Source organism: Symsagittifera roscoffensis, chromosome 10 (assembly GCF_963678635.1).
Source record: "Symsagittifera roscoffensis chromosome 10, txSymRosc1.1, whole genome shotgun sequence".
Lineage (NCBI taxonomy): Eukaryota > Metazoa > Xenacoelomorpha > Acoela > Convolutidae > Symsagittifera > Symsagittifera roscoffensis.
In genome coordinates, this window is record NC_087071.1 from 33,854,142 (window position 1) to 33,867,333 (window position 13,192).

At 36.0% G+C, this 13,192-nt stretch overlaps 1 protein-coding gene across 2 annotated transcripts in view; it reads right to left on the reverse strand.

The window, feature by feature from the left end:
* LOC134855223 (uncharacterized) overlaps positions 1 to 13,192 on the reverse strand; it is a 54,119-nt gene that overhangs the window by 3,529 nt on the left and 37,398 nt on the right. For both annotated transcript variants that reach the window (XR_010164460.1, XM_063871680.1), the window contains exons 2-4: positions 3,847 to 3,946; positions 2,483 to 2,613; positions 754 to 812 (exon numbers count right to left, since the gene is read on the reverse strand). Coding sequence is in view for 1 of the 2 variants with exons in the window: in XM_063871680.1 (XP_063727750.1) it covers positions 754 to 812; positions 2,483 to 2,613; positions 3,847 to 3,946 (290 nt within the window). In the remaining variant the exon portion in view is untranslated. The remainder of the gene's footprint in view (positions 1 to 753; positions 813 to 2,482; positions 2,614 to 3,846; positions 3,947 to 13,192) is intronic.

A 13,192-nucleotide genomic window follows, 5' to 3' on the forward strand; every position in this document is an offset into this window, starting at 1 on the left:
TCAAAAATTGACAATTGGTTCTGACTCAACACAATATGCGTTAGACAAAATAAGATTTACTTTGGCTTACAATTTTGTTTTCTCAATATCAATGTTTTTGTTCTCAATTTTTTGTATGCATAAACTTCTTTATTTACATTCCACCATTTTATCCAACCCCCTATTCTTTTGCTCCTATTAACCGTTCCTTTATGATTATTTTACCCACCCATGTCCCCCTACCATCTTTTTAGGTAGGTGAGAGAGTTTGATTTGGGGTAAAGGGACGCGTGGGGGTTCAAGAGGGGCAAAAATAGGGGGAATGACAAACGCTGTGGGTCTACAAGATTACTAACGCGTTCTTTCGGTCTCTAGTTTTGCAGAACGCTGCAAAATCTACAGTACAAAGCTTATACATCTACTCAAGAAACTCAATTTTCAGGTTTTTTAAACAAAAGTCTTAATTTTATGGAAAACAATTATTATCGAACTATTATCGATTATATTGGGATATTATGAATTTTTGAAAATTGAAGTTAAATAGTTCAATTCCTCGAGTTTTAATTTTCATAGTTATATGGGCCATGAAAATCAAATAATTCAGTTTCGTTTTTTTGCCGGTACGATCCATTAAAATATTTTTTATTTACGATATAACATTTTGTAGGGACGGCCACGCAGTGTAAAATACAGCTTTCCAACTAAAAATTGGGCAATAAAACGCCAAAAAATAAACAGAGCTGACTTAACCTAGGAAAAGGCTTAAAAATGGGCCTGCAAAACGGTAGGATAAATATGATAGGTGGTTGAAGTAGCGCCCATTCCACTGGCGCCTAAAAAGGGGGAAAATCAAGCTAATACATGTTCTAAATTAAAATTGTTTGCTATAATCAATTCTATTTTGAAATGGGAAGCAGTCTGATTAAATAAATGTTTTTATTATTTTTGAAAACTTAGATAAAAAAAATTATAAAATGCATGCAGCGCCAAATTAAGATAATAATTACAAGCAGCATTAATCAAGACGAATTAGGTTATATTTTGTTGTTCCGTTCATCGAAAACGGAGAGGAACTTAGTATTCGGGTGTGTGTTTTTGTTTTCGCAATCACTGGTACCTCAAATATTCGAGTGAGGTAACTTAAAGCCTTTTTAGTCGGGATTCGAATGACTTTTAAAAAAATTTCTCAGTGACGGGAAAAACCGATTTGAAATTTTTTTAATGCTAATCCCGAGCGAATGAAGGCGAGCGCGCGAGCAGCCTCCCAATAATTTATTTATGCTTAATGAAACCTTAAACGAGTAATTGGAGGGCTTAGTTTCAGTCGAGTTAACTCTTTTTGTTTCTGATTTTTTCACAGAAAATTAGCAAATCAAAAAAATTTAAAATATTCTGTTAAAAATTGTTCATTGTTTTTCTGATTATTTTTTTGTGTTTCTGGTCTTTTTTCCTCAGAAACTGTTGTCCAAATTGCCTATTTCACTATGAGTGTTAAAAATGCTTTTCCGATCTTTTTATTTTTCCGGTTTCTCTCCGATATTTTCAGCACACCACGCAGCAAAAAAAATGGTATTAATCTGAAAATCTTTTTTTTTGTATTTTTTGAGACTATTGGCGATTTGCAGAGTAACCGGTTGTCTTTCTGCTGACTTGCCAACTATTTTTCTAAAAATCAAATCAAAATAAAATTTTTGCAAGTGTTCTTCTTACCCTTTTATCCGGTCAAGCTGAAGTTTGAAGAAAAATAAAATAAAAATGGCAATTGATTTTTTTGATACTTTTTCTGCTAAAGCGAATCAAACAATTTTTTTCAACGAGTTAGCCCAGACACGACAGGCTTGCCTAAAAAGGACACCAAGTATAAAGAAATGCCACAATTTGGCAAATTTTAAATAAAGCTTCAAAAGCACAAACATTAGTCACGGCATTAGTTCTCGGTCACTGACAAGAAATTGATATCGTTTCGCTGCCGTTATTTGATCAATATTTCCGGAAAAAACGATAAATTCTTATTTCTTCATATTTTCTCTACCAGAACCAAACAGTCAGTGAAAAAATACCCGTGTGATAGATATCCACGTTTCATTAGGAAATGCAAAAAATGTATGCTGGGATATTACTGCTGGTATTTTATGTTTGCGGCGAACAGGTAAATGAGTTTAATTTAAAAAAAACCTGTTGTAATCTTCACCAAAAATGCAAATCAACGCCAAAAAATTTCTGCTTCCAGTCTTAATGGAGACAGTCGTGAGTAAAATGTTAAGTGAACACTCCACTCAAGATGGCGTTTTTTTTTCAGAAGCATCAAAGAAAAACTTAAGCAAAAAAAAACGTTTTTTCTTTGACACCATTTTTAGGCACAATCAAAGTCAAATATCCTTTGAGACAAAAAAACACTAACAATATACAGTTGAAAAACAAAACTACCATTTACGTATTCTCTACAAAAACAAAATACGTTCATTTTTTTGAGAACATGATGTGTATCAGCTTGATTTTGCACCTAAAATTTCGAATTCAACAGGGGTTGCCCTCTCCCTACAAATAGGTAAGACACGACTCGAGTCTCCCACAGCCTGCGATAACTTCAGAAGTGCAATGTCGTTTTTGTATTCTCCGTTATTGACCTGGAAGCTAAAAACCAAAAGAAAACGGTTATCTCAGATCATAGCGTCTTTCATGTAAATGGTCGCCTAGGATTATACCGCTTGTTTAGAATATACTTCAAGTATGTATCTAGATCTATGTGTTTTTAAAATTCCAAAACATGCCCATCCTTACATATAAACTCCTCGTCCGTTTAAATCACTACATAACGATAGTTTCCTATCCTACTCCTACAGAGGAACAAATCATAGACCTTGGACTGTTTAAGATATATAAGATCATTGGATTTTACCATTGGTCTTTGTATAATACCTATGTACAGTGCTGATTAAAATTAACCGAACAAAACGCGTTAAACTTGAAATTTAACGCGTTTTTCTCAAATTGGGTCAAGTTTAGGTCAAAACTCAAGAAGACAAAACTTGATTAAAAGTTTAGCAGAATTAATATGGTCTATTTTGCTTTGCAAAATTCGGGACCAAAATTTTACCCCAAAAATGGGTCAATTTGGCTTTTATTACTTAATCAAAAATTACGCCAAAAATACCCAGTCGATCACAGACATAGTTATATCAAAGTGAGCCCCTTACGTAGCCCAACAAACTTTAAGAAGGGTATATTCTCCAAAACATTCCACAATGCGCTCAATTTATCTTTTTTGTTTAATTTTACAAACTTTTAAATTTCTCTAACTAAATCCGCGTAAGGTTGCAGAAAAACGTTAAATAGTTATAAAGTCAGTAAGAATGAGAGATAACTTTTCTGAAAAAACTGGTTTCTAGATTCCAAACCTCTGCCTTCTCCTCCCAACCTGTTGGTCCTCGTGTTACCTTGATGTAACGGCCGCTTAATATCATAAATTTTGTAAAAAATTTTCTTCAAGTTTTCAGAGAAGCCTCAAATATATCACAGAAAAAATTTTGATGACTGAAAACAAAAAAACTTTGAAACTTAAAAAAACATTAATCTGAAACATCGATAACTTTTTATTACAATTAAATTCTTACTGCAAAACTTTTTAGACCCATGAATGTAGATTGCCCAGAGCCGTCTTTGTCTGTTATAAAATTCTGACAGTTACAATCAAAATCAAAAAAATTTAACAAGATTAGGTAACTAGCCAGAAATGGCTACACATTTTTAACGATAACAATTTAAGTGATAAAAAATAGTTATAAAAATTAAATGATATATTTAAATAACTAGTAATATAACGATAGAAAAATGAAGAAAGCAGGACACATAAAATAAATATCTCACCTGGAGGGTATGAATTTATTTTGAACTCTGTGAATGCGATTTGGAAGATAAGTTGGAAGTGCCAATTGCCCCACATCCAAAATAACAGATATCGTAGGCACTACAAAGACAAAAATTAGATGTTCATCAACCAAATTAGAAATTGGTGGAGAAAAAATCAAAGGGGTAAATTGAGAGGTTAGAGCGCCCATTTTCCATCGGTTTTCTAGCAGAGTGCTGATTTGAGATAACACTTGAGGATGGGGAATCGTTTTAGTTTTTGCAGTGAGTTTAACCGGAAAAAATTGCCTTTTCACACCCATCACATTTCAGAAGCTTATTTTCATAGTTGTTTTTTCGCTAGCATGACTATCTTGCCAAAAAAATTGAACATGTATTAATATTTGTCCCCAGTGTCTGGATTGATGCGTGTATGAACTGTGCGTGTATCGCGTAGTGCAACAAATATTCTTGATTTAATTTACATTAACAAAAAACTGAAGTAATTAGATACAGAGTTTACTTGCTGTTGGTCTGTCTTTTTGTTGATTCACTGCTCTGGAAATTCCATACTTAAAGCTCAATTTTAGTATTGAAATTAATTTTCAAGGATATTTAAAAAAATTCGGAAGTTTGAACCCTTAATTATGGTTTTTTCTATTACGGTTGCATCCCCCACCACACCAACAGAAGATTGGCTTACTACAGTGCTGAAAAAACAATTAGCGAAAACTCTGCTATATGTTTGAACAGTGTGCAACATCCAAATGAAAAAATTGAATGACACTAAAATGATTTTCCAATCTTATCCTTAGAAAAACAAGCAGTCAATTTTTGGCTTCCAAAGATTTTTATCTTTTTTTTAGTTTTGAATTGCATAAAAGCGTAGCCTGGTGATGGAAAATAGTGTAACGCATTTCCTTCTGACGAATCATAGCTGTGAAGGGCTGAGTTCTCAAAATATTAGAACCAGTTCTAAACTAGAATTTATTATTGGTTATAAATTTGATTCTCTATTTCTATAAAACATTCCAAACTAACCGACCATAGTTATTTGTAAGTGCTGAAACTACTTGTAGTTTCAGCACCAGAGCAATTTGATTCAAACTTAGAATACAGTTGTTCTCCTTCTGGAAACTAACTCGCATAACCAATATACACTAGATCTATTGAGACTAGGAGATATAAGAGCAAGATTAAGATCGGTATTAGACAAAGAAGTTGCACAAATCTATCCGGCCGAAAAAAAGATAGCGTGACGAACAGGCGTTGTACCTTATCTGAAATTACTCTATGAGTATAACCAAAAGGTCATAACTCAATATCGCCTTCTCACTTTGAGCACGGTATGATAAATTTCCTTTTGGGCATATGTCAACCAAAAAATAGTTTGCTTAGCTTGAATTGAACACAATTCTTATTCGTTTGAGTCGCACTAAGCAGCATATAGCTCATTTTGTCCAAATAGGTCAAAATAAAGTTTATTATTGTCGAATAGTGTTGATACGATTTTGTCTACAAGACGATTTGTATACAGAAGATTTTGTCTGCAAGACGATTTTTATACAGATGATTTTGTCTGCGAAACAGATGTATTGTAGGCACTTCATTCTGTCGCGTCGTGGGTATCATAGTTTGCATGATTCGAACTCAATTAAAAGTCTCATTTTCAGTTGAATTTGTCGTAATCTAGACACCTGATTCTGTCGCGTGGTGGGTATCATAGTTTGCATGATTCGAACACAATTAAAAATGTTATTTTCAGTTGAATTTGTCGTAATAAAGACACCTCATTCTGTCGCGTCGTGTGTATCATAGTTTGCATGATTCCAACCCAGTTAAAAGTGTCATTTTCAGTTAAATTTGCGGTAATGTAGACACCTCATTCTGTGGCGTCGTGGTTATCATAGTTTGCATGATTCGAACTCAATTAAAAGCGTCATTTTCAGTTGAATTTTTCGTAATGTAGACACCACATTCTGTCGCGTCGTGGTTATCATAGTTTGCATGATTCGAACCCAATTAAAAGTGTCATTTTCAGTTGAATTTGTCGTAATGTAGACACCTCATTCTGTCGCGTCGTGGGTATCATAGTTTGCATGATTCGAACCTAATTAAAAGAACCCAATTAAAAGAGTCATTTTCAGTTGAATTTGTCGTAATGTAGACACCTCATTCTGTCGCGTCGTGGGTATTATTGTTTGCATGATTCGAACCCCAGTTAAAAGTGTTAATGTCAGTTCAACTTCTCGTAATGTAGACACCTCATTCTGTCCCGTCGTGGGTATCATAGTTTGCATGATTCCAACCCAAATAAACGTGTCATTTTCAGTTGAGTTTATGGTAATGTAGACACCTCATTCTGTCGCGTCGTGGTTATCATAGTTTGCATGATTCAAACTCAATTGAAAGTGTCAATTTCAGTTGAATTTGTCGTAACGTAGACACCTCATTCTGACACATTGTGGGTATCATAGTTTGCATGATTCGAACCCAATTAAAAGTGTCACTTTCAGTTGAATTTGTCTTAATGTAGACACCTCAATTTGTCGCGTCGTGGGTATCATAGTTTGCATAATTCGAACCTAATTAAAAAAACCCGATTAAAAGTGTCATTTTCAGTTGAATATGTCGTAATGTAGACACCTCATTCTGTCGTGTCGTGGGTATTTTAGTTTTCATGATTCGAACCCCAATTAAAAGTGTTAATGTCAGTTGAATTTACGTAATGTAGACACCTCATTCTGTCCTGTCGTGGGTATCATAGTTTGCATGATTCCAACCCAATTAACAGTGTCATTTTCAGTTGAATTTGTGGTAATGTAGACACCTGATTCTGTCGCGTCGTGGTTATCATAGTTTGCATGATTCAAACTCAATTAAAAGTGTCATTTTCAGTTGAAGTTTTCCTAATTTAGACACCTCATTCTGTCGTGTCGTGGTTATCATAGTTTTCATGATTCGAACCCCAATTAAAAGTGTCATTTTCAGTTGAATTTGTCGTAATGTAGACACCTCATTCTGTCGCGTCGTGGGTATCATAGTTTGCATGATTCGAACCTAATTAAAAGAACCCAATTAAAAGAGTCATTTTCAGTTGAATTTGTCGTAATGTAGACACCTCATTCTGTCGTGTCGTGGGTATTTTAGTTTTCATGATTCGAACCCCAATTAAAAGTGTTAATGTCAGTTGAATTTACGTAATGTAGCCACCTCATTCTGTCCTGTCGTGGGTTTCATAGTTTGCGTGATTCGAACCCAACTAAAAGTGTCATTTTCAGTTGAATTTGTCGTAATGTAGACACCTCATTCTGTCCTCTCGTGGGTTTCATAGTTTCCGTGATTCGAACCCAACTAAAAGTGTCATTTTCAGTTGAATTTGTCGTAATGTAGACACCTCATTCTGTCGCGTCGTGGGTATCATAGTTTGCAAGATTCGAACCTAATTAAAAGAACCCAATTAAAACTGTCATTTTCAGTTGAATTTGCCGTAATGTAGACACCTCATTCTGTCGCGTCGTGAGTATTATAGTTTTCATGATTCGAACCCCAATTAAAAGTTTTAATTTCAGTTGAATTTGTCGTAATGTAGACACCTCATTATGTCGCGTCGTGGGTTTCATAGTTTGCAAGATTCCAACCCAATTGAAAGTGTCATTTTCAGTTGAATTTGTGGTAATGTAGACACCTCTTTTTATCGCGTCGTGGTTATCATAGTTTGCATGCTCAAACTCAATTGAAAGTGTCATTTTCAGTTGAATTTGTCGTAATGTAGACACCTCATTCTGTCGCGTCGTGGGTATCATAGTTTCCATGATTCGAACCCAACTAAAAGTGCCATTTTCAGTTCAACTTGTCGTAATGTAGACACCTCATTCTGTCGCGTCGTGGGTATCATAGTTTGCATGATTCGAACCCAATTAAAAGTGTCATTTTTAGTTGAATTTGTCGTAATGTAGACACCTCATTCTGTCGCGTCGTGGGTATCATAGTTTGCATGATTCGAACCTAATTGGAAAAAAAACCAATTAAAAGCACCATTTTCAGTTGAATTTGTCGTAATGTAGACACATCATTCTGTCGCGTCGTGAGTATTATAGTTTGCATGATTCGAACCCCCAACCAAAAGTGTTAATGTCAGTTGAATTTGTCGTAATGTAGACACCTCATTCTGTCGCGTCGTGGGTATCATAGTTTGCATGATTCGAACCTAATTAAAAGAACCCAATTAAAACTGTCATTTTCATTTGAATTTGTCGTAATGTAGACACCTCATTCTGTCGCGTCGTGATTATTATAGTTTGCATGATTCGAACGCCAATTAAAAGTGTTAATGTCAGTTGAATTTTTCGTAATGTAGACACCTCATTCTGTCGCGTCGTGGGTATCATAGTTTGCATGATTGCAACCCAATTGATAGTGTCATTTTCAGTTGAATTTGTGGTAATGTAGACACCTCTTTCTATGGCGTCGTGGTTATCATAGTTTGCATGACTCAAACTCAATTGAAAGTGTCATTTTCAGTTGAATTTGTCGTAATGTAGACACCTCATTCTGTCGCGTCGTGGGTATCATAGTTTGCATGATTCGAACCCAACTACAAGTGTCATTTTTAGTTGAACTTGTCGTAATGTAGACACCTCATTCTGTCGCGTCGTGGGTATCATAGTTTGCATGATTCGAACCCAATTAAAAATTTCATTTTCAGTTGAATTTGTCGTAATGTGGACACCTCATTATGTCGCGTCGTGGGTATCATAGTTTGCATGATTCGAACCTAATTAAAAAAACCAATTAAAAGCGCCATTTTCAGTTGATTTTGTCGTAATGTAGACACCTCATTCTGTCGCGTCGTGAGTATTATAGTTTGCGTGATTCGAACCCAACCAAAAGTGTTAATGTCAGTTGAATTTGTCGTAATGTAGACTTCTCATTCTGTCGCGTCGTGAGTGTTATAGTTTGCATGATTCGAACCTCAATTAAAAGTGTCATTTTCAGTTGAATTTGTCGTAATGTAGACACCTCATTCTGTCGCGTCGTGGGTATCGTAGTTTTCATGATTCGAACCCAATTGAAAGTGTCATTTTCAGTTGAATTTGTGGTACTCTAGACACCTCATTCTGTCGCGTCGTGGGTATCATAGTTTGCATGATTCGAACCCAATTGAAAATGTCATTTTAAGTTGAATTTGTCGTAATGTAGACACCTCATTCTGTCGCATCGTGGATATCATTGTTTGCATGATTCAAACCTAATTCAAAGAACCTAATTAAAGTGTCATTTTCAGTTGAATTTGTCGTAATGTAGACACCTCATTCTGTCGCGTCGTGGATATCATAGTTTGCATGATTCGATTCTAATTAAAAGAACCCAACTAAAAGTGTCATTTTTATTTGAATTTGTCGTAATGTAGACACCTCATTCTGTCGCGTCGTGAGTGTTATAGTTTGCATGATTCGAACCTCAATTAAAAGTGTTAATGTCAGTTGAATTTGTCGTAATGTAGACACCTCAATCTGTCGCGTCATGGGTATCATAGTTTGCATAATTCCAACCCAATTGAAAGTGTCATTCTCAGTTGAATTTGTCGTAATGTAGACACCTCATTCTGTCGCGTCGTGGGTATCATAGTTTGCATGATTCGAACCCAATTAAAAGTGTCATTTTTAGTTGAATTTGTCGTAATGTAGACACCTCATTCTGTCGCGTCGTGGGTATCATAGTTTGCATGATTCGAACCTAATTGGAAAAAAAACAATTAAAAGCACCATTTTCAGTTGAATTTGTCGTAATGTAGACACATCATTCTGTCGCGTCGTGAGTATTATAGTTTGCATGATTCGAACCCCCAACCAAAAGTGTTAATGTCAGTTGAATTTGTCGTAATGTAGACACCTCATTCTGTCGCGTCGTGGGTATCATAGTTTGCATGATTCGAACTTAATTAAAAAAAAAACAATTAAAAGCGCCATTTTCAGTTGATTTTGTCGTAATGTAGACACCTCATTCTGTCGCGTCGTGATTATTATAGTTTGCATGATTCGAACCCCAATTAAAAGTGTTAATGTCAGTTGAATTTGTCGTAATGAAGACACCTCATTCTGTCGCGTCGTGGGTATCATAGTTTGCATGATTGCAACCCAATTGATAGTGTCATTTTCAGTTGAATTTGTGGTAATGTAGACACCTCTTTCTATTGCGTCGTGGTTATCATAGTTTGCATGACTCAAACTCAATTGAAAGGGTCATTTTCAGTTGATTTTGTCGTAATGTAGACACCTCATTCTGTCGCGTCGTGGGTATCATAGTTTGCATGATTCGAACCCAACTACAAGTGTCATTTTCAGTTGAACTTGTCGTAATGTAGACACCTCATTCTGTCGCGTCGTGGGTATCATAGTTTGCATGATTCGAACCCAATTAAAAATTTCATTTTCAGTTGAATTTGTCGTAATGTGGACACCTCATTATGTCGCGTCGTGGGTATCATAGTTTGCATGATTCGAACCTAATTAAAAAAAACCAATTAATAGCGCCATTTTCAGTTGATTTTGTCGTAATGTAGACACCTCATTCTGTCGCGTCGTGAGTATTATAGTTTGCGTGATTCGAACCCAACCAAAAGTGTTAATGTCAGTTGAATTTGTCGTAATGTAGACTTCTCATTCTGTCGCGTCGTGAGTGTTATAGTTTGCATGATTCGAACCTCAATTAAAAGTGTCATTTTCAGTTGAATTTGTCGTAATGTAGACACCTCATTCTGTCGCGTCGTGGGTATCGTAATTTTCATGGTTCGAACCCAATTGAAAGTGTCATTTTCAGTTGAATTTGTGGTACTGTAGACACCTCATTCTGTCGCGTCGTGGGTATCATAGTTTGCATGATTCGAACCCAATTGAAAATGTCATTTTAAGTTGAATTTGTCGTAATGTAGACACCTCATTCTGTCGCATCGTGGATATCATTGTTTGCATGATTCGAACCTAATTCAAAGAACCTAATTAAAGTGTCATTTTCAGTTGAATTTGTCGTAATGTAGACACCTCATTCTGTCACGTCGTGGATATCATAGTTTGCATGATTCGATTCTAATTAAAAGAACCCAACTAAAAGCGTCATTTTTATTTGAATTTGTCGTAATGAAGACACCTCATTCTGTCGCGTCGTGAGTGTTATAGTTTGCATGATTCGAACCTCAATTAAAAGTGTTAATGTCAGTTGAATTTGTCGTAAAGTAGACACCTCAATCTGTCGCGTCATGGGTATCATAGTTTGCATAATTCCAACCCAATTGAAAGTGTCATTCTCAGTTGAATTTGTCGTATTGTAGACACCTCATTTTGTCGCATCGTGGGTATCAAAGTTTGCATGATTCGAACCCAATTGAAAGTGTCATTTTCAGTTGAGTTTGTGGTACTGTAGACACCTCATTCTGTCGCGTCGTGGGTATCTTAGTTTGCATGATTCGAACCCAATTGAAAGTGTCATTCTCAGTTGAATTTGTCGTATTGTAGACACCTCATTTTGTCGCATCGTGGGTATCAAAGTTTGCATGATTCGAACCCAATTGAAAGTGTCATTTTCAGTTGAGTTTGTGGTACTGTAGACACCTCATTCTGTCGCGTCGTGGGTATCTTAGTTTGCATGATTCGAACCCAATTGAAAGTGTCATTCTCAGTTGAATTTGTCGTATTGTAGACACCTCATTTTGTCGCATCGTGGGTATCAAAGTTTGCATGATTCGAACCCAATTGAAAGTGTTAATGTCAGTTGAATTTGTCGTAAAGTAGACACCTCAATCTGTCGCGTCATGGGTATCATAGTTTGCATAATTCCAACCCAATTGAAAGTGTCATTCTCAGTTGAATTTGTCGTATTGTAGACACCTCATTTTGTCGCATCGTGGGTATCAAAGTTTGCATGATTCGAACCCAATTGAAAGTGTCATTTTCAGTTGAGTTTGTGGTAATGTAGACACCTCATTCTGTCACGTCGTGGATATCATAGTTTGCATGATTCGATTCTAATTAAAAGAACCCAACTAAAAGCGTCATTTTTATTTGAATTTGTCGTAATGTAGACACCTCATTCTGTCGCGTCGTGAGTGTTATAGTTTGCATGATTCGAACCTCAATTAAAAGTGTTAATGTCAGTTGAATTTGTCGTAAAGTAGACACCTCAATCTGTCGCGTCATGGGTATCATAGTTTGCATAATTCCAACCCAATTGAAAGTGTCATTCTCAGTTGAATTTGTCGTATTGTAGACACCTCATTTTGTCGCATCGTGGGTATCAAAGTTTGCATGATTCGAACCCAATTGAAAGTGTCATTTTCAGTTGAGTTTGTGGTACTGTAGACACCTCATTCTGTCGCGTCGTGAGTATCTTAGTTTGCATGATTCGAACCCAATTGAAAGTGTCATTTTCAGTTGAATTTGTCGTAATGTAGACACCACATTCTGTCGCGTCGTGGATATCATAGTTTGCATGAATCGAACCTAACTAAAAAACCCAATTAAAAGCGTCAATTTCAGTTGAATTTGTCGTAATGTAGACACCTCATTCTGTCGCGTCGTGAGTATTATACTTTGCATGATTCGAACCCCAACCAAAAGTGTTAATGTCAGTTGAATTTGTCGTAAAGTAGACACCTCAATCTGTCGCGTCATGGGTATCATAGTTTGCATAATTCCAACCCAATTGAAAGTGTCATTCTCAGTTGAATTTGTCGTATTGTAGACACCTCATTTTGTCGCATCGTGGGTATCAAAGTTTGCATGATTCGAACCCAATTGAAAGTGTCATTTTCAGTTGAGTTTGTGGTACTGTAGACACCTCATTCTGTCGCGTCGTGGGTATCTTAGTTTGCATGATTCGAACCCAATTGAAAGTGTCATTTTCAGTTGAATTTGTCGTAATGTAGACACCACATTCTGTCGCGTCGTGGATATCATAGTTTGCATGAATCGAACCTAACTAAAAAAACCCAATTAAAAGCGTCAATTTCAGTTGAATTTGTCGTAATGTAGACACCTCATTCTGTCGCGTCGTGAGTATTATCCTTTGCATGATTTGAACCCCAACCAAAAGTGTTAATGTCAGTTGAATTTGTCGTAATGTAGACACCTCATTCTGTCGCGATGTGGCTATCATAGTTTGCATGATTCCAACCTAATTAAAAGAACCCAATTAAAAGCGCATTTTCAATTAAATTTTTCGTAATGTAGACACCTCATTCTGTCGCGTCGTGAGTATTATACTTTGCATGATTCGAACCCCAACCAAAAGTGTTAATGTCAGTTGAATTTGTCGTAATGTAGACACCTCATTCTGTCGCGTCGAGGAAATCATAGTTTGCATGATTCGA